Here is a 12,360-nt window from a genome sequence, read left to right on the forward strand (position 1 = left end):
CCGCACCTTCCCCCTTCCCTCACCGAGATTTTGAGATTATAGCTATTTTTTTTATTATTGTTTTTTCTTTTTTATCCCTCCCCCCAGCTTTTCCTCCAGGACTTTTCCACCGCCTTGGGACACCCGCAAACTTCTCCCTCGTTCCTCCCCCCTTCCCTTTGCTGGTGGTTTCGTGCTTGTTTTGGCTTTTTTTTTTTTTTTTTTTTCTCCTCTCCTCTGTGTGTGTGTGTGTGTCTGTGGAAGACCCGCCTGCTTTTCGCCTCCCGAGCCCCACCGGAGAGGCCGGGAGCGGCTCCGGCAGCGGCTCCCCGGCGCACCGCCTGCCAGCCCGGCCCGGCTCGGCTCGGCTCGGCCCGGCCCGGGCGCTCGCCTCCCCCCCCCCCCCCCCCCCCCCCCCCCCCCGATAATGCAGAGCTACAAGTACGATAAGGCGATCCCGCCGGAGAGCAAGAACGGGGGCAGCCCGGCGCTGAACAACAACCCGGCCAAGAGCAGCAGCAAGAAAGCCCTGCTCATCTGCCTCGACTGCCTCTGCCTCGTCATGGGTGAGCAGCCGCGGGGCCCCCGCTCCCCCCCGCCCCGGGAAAGTTTCGCCGGGCTCGGGAGGGACGGAGGGAGGGCGGGAGGAGCTCGGCCGCGCCGCTTCCCCAACAAAAGCGGAGCGGGGCTCGGCGGCCGGGCAGCGCGTCCCGCCGGGGTCACTGCCGCCCCCCCCCCCCCCCCCCTTCGTTTACCGATTACTGTTTGTTTTATGGCTTGCTTGCTCGCTTCCCCCCACCGCCATGTCGCGACCGGGCGGTGTCGCGGAGCGGCCCCCGGAGGTGCCCCGCGGGTCGGGGCCCGCAGCCCGGCGGGGCCCGGGGCCGGCTCCGGGCGGAGGCAGCGCTCCGCGGACCGCGCAGCCGGGCTGTGCTCCGGGGTTTTCCCCGTCGTGGGGGAGAAACACCAAAAAGAAGCCCTTGCCGCTCTGGTTCCTGCGGGTTGCTCGGTGCCGGCTGTGCCAGCGGTCCTTCTCCCCCCTTCCCTCTCCCCCCCTCGCACCCAGGGGCAGGCGTCTCGCTAAAACTCTATTGACAAAGAAGGCTTTGAAGGGCTCTGCGGCGTCTGGCAGCCCCTGGCAGAGGTCTGGGCTCGCTGGCCTGCTCGGCTCTTGGAAGTGGAGGAGACCTGTCAGCAGCCCGTCTCGGGAGGGTTCTGCATGCCGGAACATCGGCCGTTCAGTGACGGCCGCGATGCTGAATATTTAATTGCCAGGCACGGGCAGGGGGAATCAACGGGCTCCCAACAAAGAGATTAATAACGCGGCAGCACGTGAGTTGAGTACTCCAGGCACCACGGTCTTCAAAACAATTCTTTCTGCTTAGAGGCCGTGGGGTTTTTTTTTAAAGACTGTCAGTTTGATTTAATTTTTATGCAGTTTATTGGTCATCTGGTGTGTATTACGAGGCACTAATACGTTAAGAAGAGAGGCATGGTTTTCTCTTTGTATTCCCACAAGAACAGAGGCCGGTGCAGAAAGCTTCATCTTCTTGTATCTGGAAAAAATAAAAATACTTGAGAGCCCATATATGAAACTAATAGAAGCAGAAACATAGCTAGCTTGACTTACCTCACTTATTTAAACAGAAGATTGGATTCCTGGTGAAACAGCTCCTAGGAGTCAGAACTTTTAAAACTTTTTATTTATGCAAGTTTTCTTAACTGCAGGCATTCCTGGCACCAGTGAGTGCTGTCTGAATGGCTGAAGGGTTTTTCTTCCCCGCCTCTAGACTAAGGGTCCCAACTGCAAAAGCAGTTGGTGGACATGTGTTATTCTACTTGTGATAGTTTGGGTAAACAGAACTTATCGAGCATCACTGGAAGGCTTTGTTAGCGGGGAATAATGTGATACGGCAGAAACTCAGAGTGTTGCTTTGTTTCACGTTGCTACAGGTGGAAATCAGAAAGTAAACACTGAGATGGAGTGCTGTTCTTTGGGTTTTTTTGTGATTTTTTTTTTTCTTTTTTAAAGTGTGAGGAGCATTTAGAGGTAAGAGCATGAATTCAACAGCTGAAGGAAACTTTAGGTCTGGCTGGTCACCGGCAGGTGAAGAGCACGAGTGGGAGGTGGTAGGGGAGGTGATTGCGTGATGGGTAGCCCGTGATGTGTGTTTGGGGATGGGCTGTTCAGATACACCCAGACCAAGTATCGGACCTGCCGGTGGATGACGGGGCAGGAGCTGCTCTGAATGCCAGCTGCCCCACTCACAGGTGTGCTGGCTTGCTCTTCTGTCTGCCTTTTGCTAGGGAAGACTAAGCTTATAGTTTCCAAGCACTTGATTCCCAATTTTCTTCCTTCCTGAGCTTGTCAAAAAAAACCCCACTTTGAAGGTGGAAAAAAAGGTACAGCTCTAGCTGAAGGCTTTAAGGGAAAGTTGGACAGATGCAAGTTGATGAGTATTTACACGTTCAGTAAAAAAACAGAGCCCTGTGTAAGATAATGAGAAGGAGAATTGGGTGAAGTGACTTGTTTCAACGTGGATGTACCCAGTAGAGGTCTTCTGCTGGCGCATGTAGGCATGCGGCCAGTGGCCTCCCAGTGCAGTTAAACTGAGTTATGCCTCTTGAGTGGCTGCCCAAAGACGTTCGGAGCGGCAGGGAAACAGAAGGCGTTTTCTCGTTTGAGGACCACTGTAGGAAATATTAAAAGCGGTCATTTGATTTGCAGAGGTCTGTGATGCTGCCTTGGCCGCTGTTGCGGGTACTGCCGCAATTCTGACCCGAATTGGTTTTCTGTGGTGGGGGGAAATGAAAAGAATAAACTGTGGCTGAAATGTCTTTCAGAAATGACACGCGTCAGCTGTCTGTGAGGTTGTGGATGTGTACAACCCCTTCTTTGTTTACACACACATTTAAACAAATTACCCAGGAGACAATTACCATAAACATCTAAGAAAGTCAGAATAAGGAAAGCGGAACTATCAGGAGCTTCCTTCAGCTTTGATTTGGCGCGAGGCGTTAGAAAGATCCACTCTGTCTTTCACTGTTAAGTAATATGATGCTCTTGATAATAAGTGCATAAGGGGAAGATATGTATCTTCGTTCCTTGGGGATCACGGGGAGCAAAGTCGTCCAGCCATCGGCAGCAGTGCGTTGCTGGTGGAGTAGGCTGGATGGAGATCCGCTGAGCCAGACCCCCCATGTCTCCTGCATTTCTAGCTTGGGTTGGGTCGTCGGGGAGCGGAGCGTTTCCCAACGCCCCACTCCTCTAACGAGTGCACTTTGCACTGACAAACCTCTGGTTTCTTGCACGAGCAAGAGGTTTCATCACCAACGCTGGGAACTTCCCAGAAATTTCATGTCGGCGCTTAACTCGGTGAAAGAGGTAGAAAAGAACTGAGTGTGCATTTATTAAAGCAGGTCATCCGAAGGGGGAAAATGACTTTCTCCATCTGCTTCCTCCTCCTGGGAGGGCTCTGTTTAGAGAATTAGAAGATGCTTCCTGAAATTGTTAGGGCCGTGGGCGAGCCCGGTGGCGTGGCAGAGCCCCTGCCGCCCCATCGCCATCTCGCTGGTCACCATGACGCATCTTAAAATGTGACTGAGGGCCTGAAGTTGCCCCTGCTAAGCTGGTGGGTGACTTTGTGCTGGAGAGCAGCAAAATGCGAGGTGTGATGGGAGGACCTCACGCTCCCTTCATCTGACCGTCCTCAGCCCGATCGCAGCCCAAGTCTTTTTGCTACGAGTTTCTTGCACCTCCTGTCCCGAGCGTGGAGCCGTTACTGGGGGGGTGACTGGTGCGACTTTGGCTGGGTCAGGTCCCACGGGGTGGCTTTTCTTGGCACCGTGGGGTTTTGGTGCCGGAAAGCAGCACTGTGCAGAGCTGCGGCAACCGGCCACCGCCTTCCTGCAGCAGACATGGGCCGGCTGGGGAAAAGCCTCCTGCCATGACCCCTGAGGTGGGGTGTTTTGGAGGCTGGGCCCCACAGATGGAGCATCTAGGGTTAAGTTTACTCTTCTCAGACCCGCCGCTTTGCTTTTTCAGCGGGGACTCCCCATGTTCCGCAAACGCTGAGCAGCCACCTGCGCTCTGCTCGACGGGCACCAACTCAAGCGTTGGGTCTCGGGAGAGGGGAAGGCGGTGTCAGCAAGGCCGATGAGGGCAGACGAGGGTCTTCGGTAGCTTGTATTTGCGCAGCTTGCACAGGTAGAACAGCTCCCAAGAAGTCCTGCTCGTGCTATAAAATAGAGGGATTTCGTCTGGCATACCCGCTTCCTAGGCGCGTGGAAATTGGGTTTATGGGAGCAGATGTTTCAGGCTGGTGAGATGTAAACTGCGCGTAATTTACCACCCTTCTTGTTTTCTGTCTCTAATTTAATTTTCTGTCTTTTGTCAATCCTGGTTAATCTGTACAACTGAAGTTTTACAACAACAGACGGAAGGACCTCTTACGACCTGAATATCTCTTCAGCTTTCTCACAAATTTGGCATCTCCTCTTCTGTAGCGAGCTTGATGCTAAAATGAACTTTGAAAGTAAATATTTACACTAGCAGGACCTTGACATGTTTATGTAAGTAGGGATATAATCTTATAATTTAGGCTAACAGTTTAGATTACTCTTAACTTTCCTCTTCTGCCTAGAAAATTGTGTCGCCATCCAGCTTTCGGAACCAAAAAGGGTTTGAGCTCTGCCAGCGGCCCTGTCGCTCCGCCATGAAAATCGGCGCAAGCAGGCCTGGGATTGTCACTGAAGTGTAAGCAGTGGGCGGAATCAAAGATGAGTGATGAGGTTAGAGTTATTTGGATGCTGTAAAGTTGAATTTGATGAGCTATGCAACTTTGCTTTGTTTGGGTTGAGGTTGGTTTGGTTGTTTTTCTTTTTACTTTTAAGACTACCCTGCTGTGCAGGGCTCACTTGTCGTGTAGGTAACATCTTTCTATCCACTCCTGAAGAAACTGCTTACTGAACCATTTCTTATTTTTAGTAAGGGATAGCGAGATCTGACTATACTAAACCAGCCGGGCAGTCCCAGCGCCTTGGCGTTGTCTTCTCCATGCCATGTCTTCTCCGTGTTGGGGAGAACTGGGTCCATACCACACGTAAGAAGCTGCGTGGGTGGAGAGTCGTCAGCGTGTTTTGAGCATCCCTAGATGGGGTTTGGTCGTTAATGTTTATGTATCGCCTATTTTTAATACCTGTAGGATCTCTTGGCGGCAGCAAGCTACCTGCGAGGCAGCAGGGTCTGTCGCTGGGATGGCTGATCTGGAAGTGCTTTGGCAGTGGTGGGTTTGCAGAGGTGGCATCTTGGCATGGGGTCGTGTGGTTGTACCCCACCGTAACTTGGGAATAAAGGAGCTTTTTTGAGCCTTGAAAAGCTGCTTATTAAACCAACAGTCAGTATCTAAGCATGATACCTATCCTTACTTTTGCCCCTCGCTTGAAAGACCAAAGGAGCCAAAGATGACTGGAAGAAAAGATGAGAGAGAAATATTTTGGAGGCGCTTAAATACACGCGGGGTTTTTTTTTGCATTGGCTTTATGAAAACCAAAAGAAACCTATCAAGAGCAGGTTATTAATGACAATTGTAGTAGGGATGTTAATTGCAGAAGAAGGAAGTGCTGTACCTATTGCAGACCGAGTCCTTGGAGGTATAAATCTGCTGGCTTTCCTGAGTCGGTGGAATTTGGCCAGCCTGAAGATGTGTCTCTAGGAAAGCAGAATTACGTGCAGCTCCTTCATGGCCAGAAGTGCTCTGAATCTTATGTACCTGCTGCTGCTGAGACAGGCAGGAGATGGGATCACAATTACAGTAGATGACATTTTTTTTTTGTTTTAATGTCTGTTTGTGGTGAGCACAGAAAATAATACAAACATCACTCCCAGATCAAACAGAGTATTTTTATACCCTTTAAATCTCAATTTAATATGCATGCCTTTCTGAGGCTGTTTTGGTCTGACTTTCTTTGTCTAGCTACAGGCTGACAGTATATCCTCCAGATGCATGTGCCTCCGTATACCGCCCAAAGATGGTTTGCATACCACAGCTGGGGAACCCGCGCTGCACGGGCACGGTCTTGCAAACCAGGGCTCCTCTTTAGTGCCTGCATCTGAGATAGGAAGGGTGTTTGCATCCTGCTGTCTCTCTCTGAAACGACTTAAAAGAGGGAGGAAAAAAGCCCCAGCTCCGCTTGTAGCTTGCTCTGGCGGAGCAGACTCCATCCTCTCCGTTTCCTTCATACAATGCTCCCGCTTCATCCCTGGTAATCCAGAAGGGACCGTTGTGGTCGCCCAGTCTGCCTGCGCCTCAAACAAGGGCATGCCTGTTGTAGGCAGCATGGGGAAAGGCAGCAGCCTTCAAGCCCTCCTCTTCCAGCGTCAACGCAGCCGGCGCTGAGAACAGCAGCTTCCCCCGGCCCCGTGCGTCCCCGGGGGCAGCAGGGAAACCCCCTCCCCGGATGCGGCTTTCCCTCCTGCGCAGCAGGATGCTGGCTGGGGTTTTAGTACAAGTGCTGTCATATTTTTTTTCAATTTCTTTTTGTTCTGTCCTAGGGCCCTGGCTTCTGCAGTTGTGTTGGATTTTTTTGATAGGTCGGGTTTCATATTTCAAAAAAAAAGGCTTGAAAATGAGAATTGAGTGAATGATAAAGCCCCATAAAAAGAGGTGAATCAAAGTAATCCAGCATTTATTCTGTAACTACAATGTCTGAAGTCAGTTTTTCTGAATATGCTTGACGATTGTTATTTTTTTCTTACTGGCTGGTGTGGCAGAGCTGTGGGAGCCCTGCTGTGCTTTCGCCCTTGCTAACATGGTCCTGCCTGCATGGGGGTCCTGCCTGCACCCAGCCTTCGGTCTGGCTTTGCAGATACCTCAGCTGGGAAGGTCTCGCCACAAGCTGGGAAGAGGCTGCCCCGTCTGTCACACCTCCTCATGGATCAGCGTGGCCTGTTTCTCAGAAAGGCATTTGTATCCCTTTCAAAGCCATTCCATCTGTCCTCCATTTGCTTTCTCCCGTGACATCTACCTTGGAGAAGCACTACCTGCCCCGCAATTTTAGCAGGCGAAAAGCTCCTTAGCGCTGATCGGGTGTCTGTGTACAGGGTTGTGTTGGAGCAGCTGTTGGGAAGTGATGGTCAAGAAGCCCTTCTTGCCTTTCGGCTGCACGCGATGGCATAGTTGTGACGGTGGGATCATGATCAGCAGCAGTTGCTCCTCAAGTTAGACCTGAGGAGGCACATGTCACCGATAAAGAGGAACCTGAAGTGTGTTCATACAGCTTTTAATGCAAACCATTGGAAAACTGGCCTTAAGCAGAAGTTTGTTACCAAGACCATGTATTAATGAGTCTGAAAATTAGGTTTGTTGTGGCGGGTTCCTCAGTGTCAGAAATTCCTGTAAACTCCATCCTGTCAAGTTGGTCATGGAAGTGGGCTTGTTTTTCACATGCGTTGGATGTTTTGAAGACAGAGGGTTGAAAGCTGACTCTCTGCATCAAGTAGATGTTATAAGCAGAACATGTAATATAACTCCAGAGCTTCTGATGCTTTGAAAATGCCTGTGCTCTTTATGCTGTATGTTCTCATTCCAGCGTTGCCTGTAGCTCGCACCCTTATATGAGCTTGTCTTATCTGAGCATGTGGTGCTCTCAGTTGGGAGCTACAGGGCTAGGCTGGGGATGCCAGCCAAAGTCCAAATGAAGCTGCAGTTGGTCTGACAGTGCTGATGACACTGAATCAGTGGAGAATGTTCATAACCCTCTGGTACTTTTCCATAATTCTTCACCCCTAGCCCAAAATGACATGAAAGCTGTGTTGACCATAGCATAGAGAAGCTTGGGCGATGCCTGCAGCCTTTCTGATAAAACATAGTGAAGGGCTTAGCCTATGGTGCCTGAGAGATGCAGCAAATTGGGGCTGGATTGGTGTTGGTGGGCTAATCCAGACCTTGCCCTGAACACCGAAGGTAGCTGTGGCATGGAGATGTCCTTCGCTGCCAGGGGAGTTTGCAGACAGCAGGCTGGACCTCTTGGAGCCGCTTCAGCTTTGCTGGTTGGAGGAGGCGAGAACAGCGTGGTTCTTCCTTCCACGGGTTTAAACAGAAGAAGTGAAAGTTGCTGGTTAGTGGTTTTGGGCAGCCATCCCATTTGAAACAAATGATGCTCCCTCTGAGAGCTCCCTTCTCCCAGCAGCGTCAGGGTTGCAGCCTGCTGTGCGCGAAGGAAGTGACAAGCTGCATGGCATCCTGTAATTAGCTTTCACCTGGTTTTACTGTAAATTAGTGAGAACGACGGCCATTTTTGAAAGATTTTACAGCAGCGCCCCAGTGTCTGATCAAGCGTGTGCTGGAGACAGGCACTGCGTGGAGATATTAATTGCATGGCCATTCATTCAGCAAGTGCTTGTGCAAAGCTGAGACATCATCGTGTGCCTCAAAGCATCCAGCCGCAGAATCTGAAAGCCAACGTGCCAAATGGGGTCTGGGCTTTCTGTCTTCTCGACGCTTGGCAAGTTATTTATGACCTCGGTTCTGGCGTGGTGTGATGGGCCTTCGTTTAAGCCTGGCTGCAAGGCTCAGCTCTAGGCTGGCCGGAGCAAGCAGCCATCCCAGCCCTGGTTGTGAATCCCACCGACCTTGACAGCGAGGTTTTTGCTCTGGTCTTTGTAGCAGCGTAGCGGCCGTGGCAACTGGTCCTGCACGCCAAGCATTTTGAGGGCTTCCAAGGCTTTTCTCTAAAGCCCACCACTCTTTAAAGTGTTAGTTTCCAAAGGGAGAGTCGAAAATAGCTTGGCAAAATGCTGATAAGCAGGTCTGGTCAGTGAACGCTGAGTGCGTTTATGTTCGGAGTGATGCTCGCGGGGTAATTTTGGGTGGACGGTAAGCTGATGGCAGGCGGCAGAACTCCTTTGAAGCCGATAGCTGTGAATCAGTTTCTGGAGCTGCTCTCTGATCACTGATCAGATGGCACTTGCTTTTTGGGGAGCTGCTTGTCCCTCTGATTCCTGGGCTGCAGCCTAGCCGAAGCCCCAGGGGAGTCCCGTGCCAGGGTTGGAGCCCTGCTGCCCTTGGTCCTGCCCAGGCACGTCGCAGGGGAGGTTTGTGCCTCTGGGAATCTCTAAGGAGACCGGGAGCATGAAGGAGCACCACTTCTGCGCGTGAGCAGGGAGCTGGAGCAGGGTGAGGGCACACTTTGAAGGCAATATTTCCAGAACGGATACACCCAAGTGCCCACTGGGGTTTTCAGAGCTACCGATGTACAGAATCCCAGCATGGCAGGGGTTGGAAGGGACCTCTGTGGGTCATCTAGTCCAAAACCCCCCTGCCGAAGCAGGGTCACCTACAGCAGGCTGCACAGGACCTTGTCCAGGCGGGTCTTGAATATCTCCAGAGAAGGAGACTCCACAACCTCCCTGGGCAGCCTGTTCCAGTGCTCCGTCACCCTCAGAGGGAAGAAGTTCTTCCTCATGTTCAGACAGAACTTCCTCTGCTTCCGTTTGTGCCCATTGCCCCTTGTCCTGTCGCTGGGCACCACTGAAAAGAGTCTGGCCCCATCCTCCTGACACCCACCCTGCAGATATTTATAGGCATTTCTAAGGTCCCCTCTCAGCCTTCTCTTCTTCAGGCTGAACAAGCCCAGTACCTTTGATTCCTAACAATTTCAGCAAAGCTGCCAACTTCAGTGCTTCTGCCAGTCCTGCCAGGCCATCGCCAGCCTCCCAAGGTATCTTTAGAAATCGGATCATCAGTGACGTGGAGCCGTGGAGGAGAAGTCTGCGGCTCCTGTGGCACGGGCCAAAGCATGTGCCTAGGACAGGTGTGCATCTGTCCCGGAGCTTCCCACCTCGATTCCTGTGAAAGCTTCCCCGGGCGGCTCCGTTCCCATGCTCCTGTGTTCCGCAGAAAAGGGAAACGACCTTGCATCACCTGTAGCGCTGCGAACCAGCTCATCTGTTCCAAGAATAAGAACTGAATTTTTTCTGGTTAAGGATACGAGGCGGGGCGGGGGGGAGAGGTGCACCGAGACATCTGCCAATTGAGAATACCTAACACAAATGGCTAATTCTCAAAGGAAGGGCTTGGAGGGGGATGTAGCCCCCTCGTACTTCCTCAGATAAGAGAAAATTCCCTGTGTTGCCTGACCACAAGAGGTCTCAGGTTTTTTGTTGGGGTTTTTACTTATTCTTAACAAAGTTTGCGGCATCAGTGACTACCTCATCAAATAATTTCATTTTTTTCCCATAGTCCAGAAAGGGTATTTTTTTTTCGTCTAGCACTCCTTGTTTCTTGACCATCCCTGCAGCTTTAGCATGCAGCTGCCATTCTGCTGCAGCTCCCACAAAGCGGCGGAAAACCAAGGTAACAGCAACATTTTGAGTGAAGGGGATGAAATGTGGAATAGGTTCAGCGTATTTCTTTGTCATTGTTGGAGTCCTATTCAGTCTGGAGCTGAATAGGAGGCTGATTAGCATGTGGAAGCATTTCTAAAGCATTGGGCTGTGAGGGGTAGGGGTTTTTTTTTTTTCCTTAAAGGAGAAGTTTTGTGGCATTTATTCCTCTGACTGAGCTGACACGAGTCTTTGTCAAATGCAAAAACTATGGAAAAGTCAAATAGCGTTTTAGAGAAAGCCTGTTTTGAGAAATCACTGCGTGCAAAGAAGTTTTCCAGGGCCTGAAGCTGTAAGAGGTACTGCAGAGCCTAGGGATGCAGCGTGTTTAGAACGGCCAGACAAGTGGGATGGAGCTTGGGACGCGTCTGGATTGTGGATGTAACGCAAGGGACTTCGCTTTTGCTCTCGCTGAGGTTGTCTGCGAAACTGTTGCTTTACGAACGCAGGATTGGGTCCACTGTCTGAAAATCCACCTGCTTCAATGCTCAGCGTTTTGCTTTCATGGAGAAAGATATAACCCTGAGGTCAATTAAAAAAAGCTAACTGCCAGTGGAAAAACAACTTTCCCCCAGTCAAACTGCTTTAAGTCCTGGGCCCGAGGCCGGTTTCAGAGAAGAGGGTTGATTTTTCCTGCGGTGTCGGGGCAAGATGCAGTGCCGACGTTCCCGTTACAGCCTCTTGCTGCAAGGTCTGCCCTGTTTCGCTCTACGTGGTAACTGAAATTATTTTCTTGGTGCTGTTGGTGGGTCTGCCCTAGACCAGAGGTCCTGCCATGGGAGTACCGCATCTCCTGCCCTTTGTGGGACTGTGGGGTTTTGGGGTACTTGCAAACCCCAAGAGAGACGGGGGACCCTGCTGCGTGCCAGGGACTGTCTGCGTGCAGCACACTTGTGCCCCTGAGTTTGCAGACCGAGTGGGCAGTGCAGAGAAACACGTTGGGCTACGAGGATGATGAGGGGCCTGGAGCATCTCTCCTACGAGGAAAGGCTGAGGGAGCTGGGCTTGGTCAGCCTGAAGAAGAGAAGGCTGAGAGGGGACCTTAGAAATGTTTATAAGTATCTTAAGAGTGGGTGTCAGGAGGATGGGGCCGCTCTTTTCAGTAGTGCCCAGCAACAGGACAAGGGGCAACGGGCACAGACTGAAGCACAGGAAGTTCTGTCTGAACATGAGGAAGAACTTCTTCCCTCTGAGGGTGACGGAGCACTGGAACAGGCTGCCCAGGGAGGTTGTGGAGTCTCCTTCTCTGGAGATATTCAAGACCCGCCTGGACAAGGTCCTGTACAGCCTGCTGTAGGTGACCCTGCTTCGGCAGGGGGGTTGGACTAGATGACCCACAGAGGTCCCTTCCAACCCCGAACATTCTGTGTGATTCTGTGTGATTCTGTGTTAATTAATTGCTGGGTGCAATGAGTGATGGGCTTGAGGTTGCGTGGAAAGCTCATGGCAGCAGTTGGAGTCAAACTCTCGTGCTGATGCGTGTATGGACCAGACCCCGTGCCTGGGTTTCTCCGATGCCATGTCTAGTTTCCTTTCAATTATTCCCATTTAAGAGAGGTAAAAACAGTGCCTCTCCAGCTCACTGGTGTGCCTTAATGTACGCTACTGAAGGCTGATTAAAGCTGTTGTTTAATTAAGGAGAACTTAGCTCCTGTGTTCGCAATTCACGATTAAAGAACCATTTGAAGTAATTCTGCAATACTTTGGGTTTTTTCCCCCCCTCTCTCCTTTAACGTGAAGAAAGTTCCTAGCACTCTGCGTGCCCCAGCACCAAGGTTTTGAACACTATTACAGGACCGCAAACCTGTTGGCAAATCTGGCCGCTGCCGAAGGCATCTGAACATTAAAAAGCCCTGCAGAGGGGTGGGAGGGAGTTCAATCTCAGGATACGCTGATTTGGAAAGGGAATCCAAACAAAGAGGCTTTTCAGCAGAGGCTGAGGCTTGGCTTCTCTCAAGGGCAGCCCGGGCTTGGGGAAGCATCCGGGAGGCGGCGAG

General features: G+C 51.4%; 1 protein-coding gene across 1 annotated transcript in view; it reads left to right on the forward strand.

The window, feature by feature from the left end:
• The first annotated feature begins 380 nt into the window (after positions 1-380).
• PLPP3 (phospholipid phosphatase 3) overlaps positions 381-12,360 on the forward strand; it is a 48,115-nt gene continuing 36,135 nt past the window's right edge. Inside the window, exon 1 of the mRNA XM_075424422.1 lies at positions 381-545. Coding sequence (XP_075280537.1) covers positions 407-545 — 139 coding nt within the window. The 5' untranslated portion in view covers positions 381-406. The remainder of the gene's footprint in view (positions 546-12,360) is intronic.

This window comes from Opisthocomus hoazin, chromosome 6 (assembly GCF_030867145.1).
Source record: "Opisthocomus hoazin isolate bOpiHoa1 chromosome 6, bOpiHoa1.hap1, whole genome shotgun sequence".
NCBI classification, from domain to species: domain Eukaryota; kingdom Metazoa; phylum Chordata; class Aves; order Opisthocomiformes; family Opisthocomidae; genus Opisthocomus; species Opisthocomus hoazin.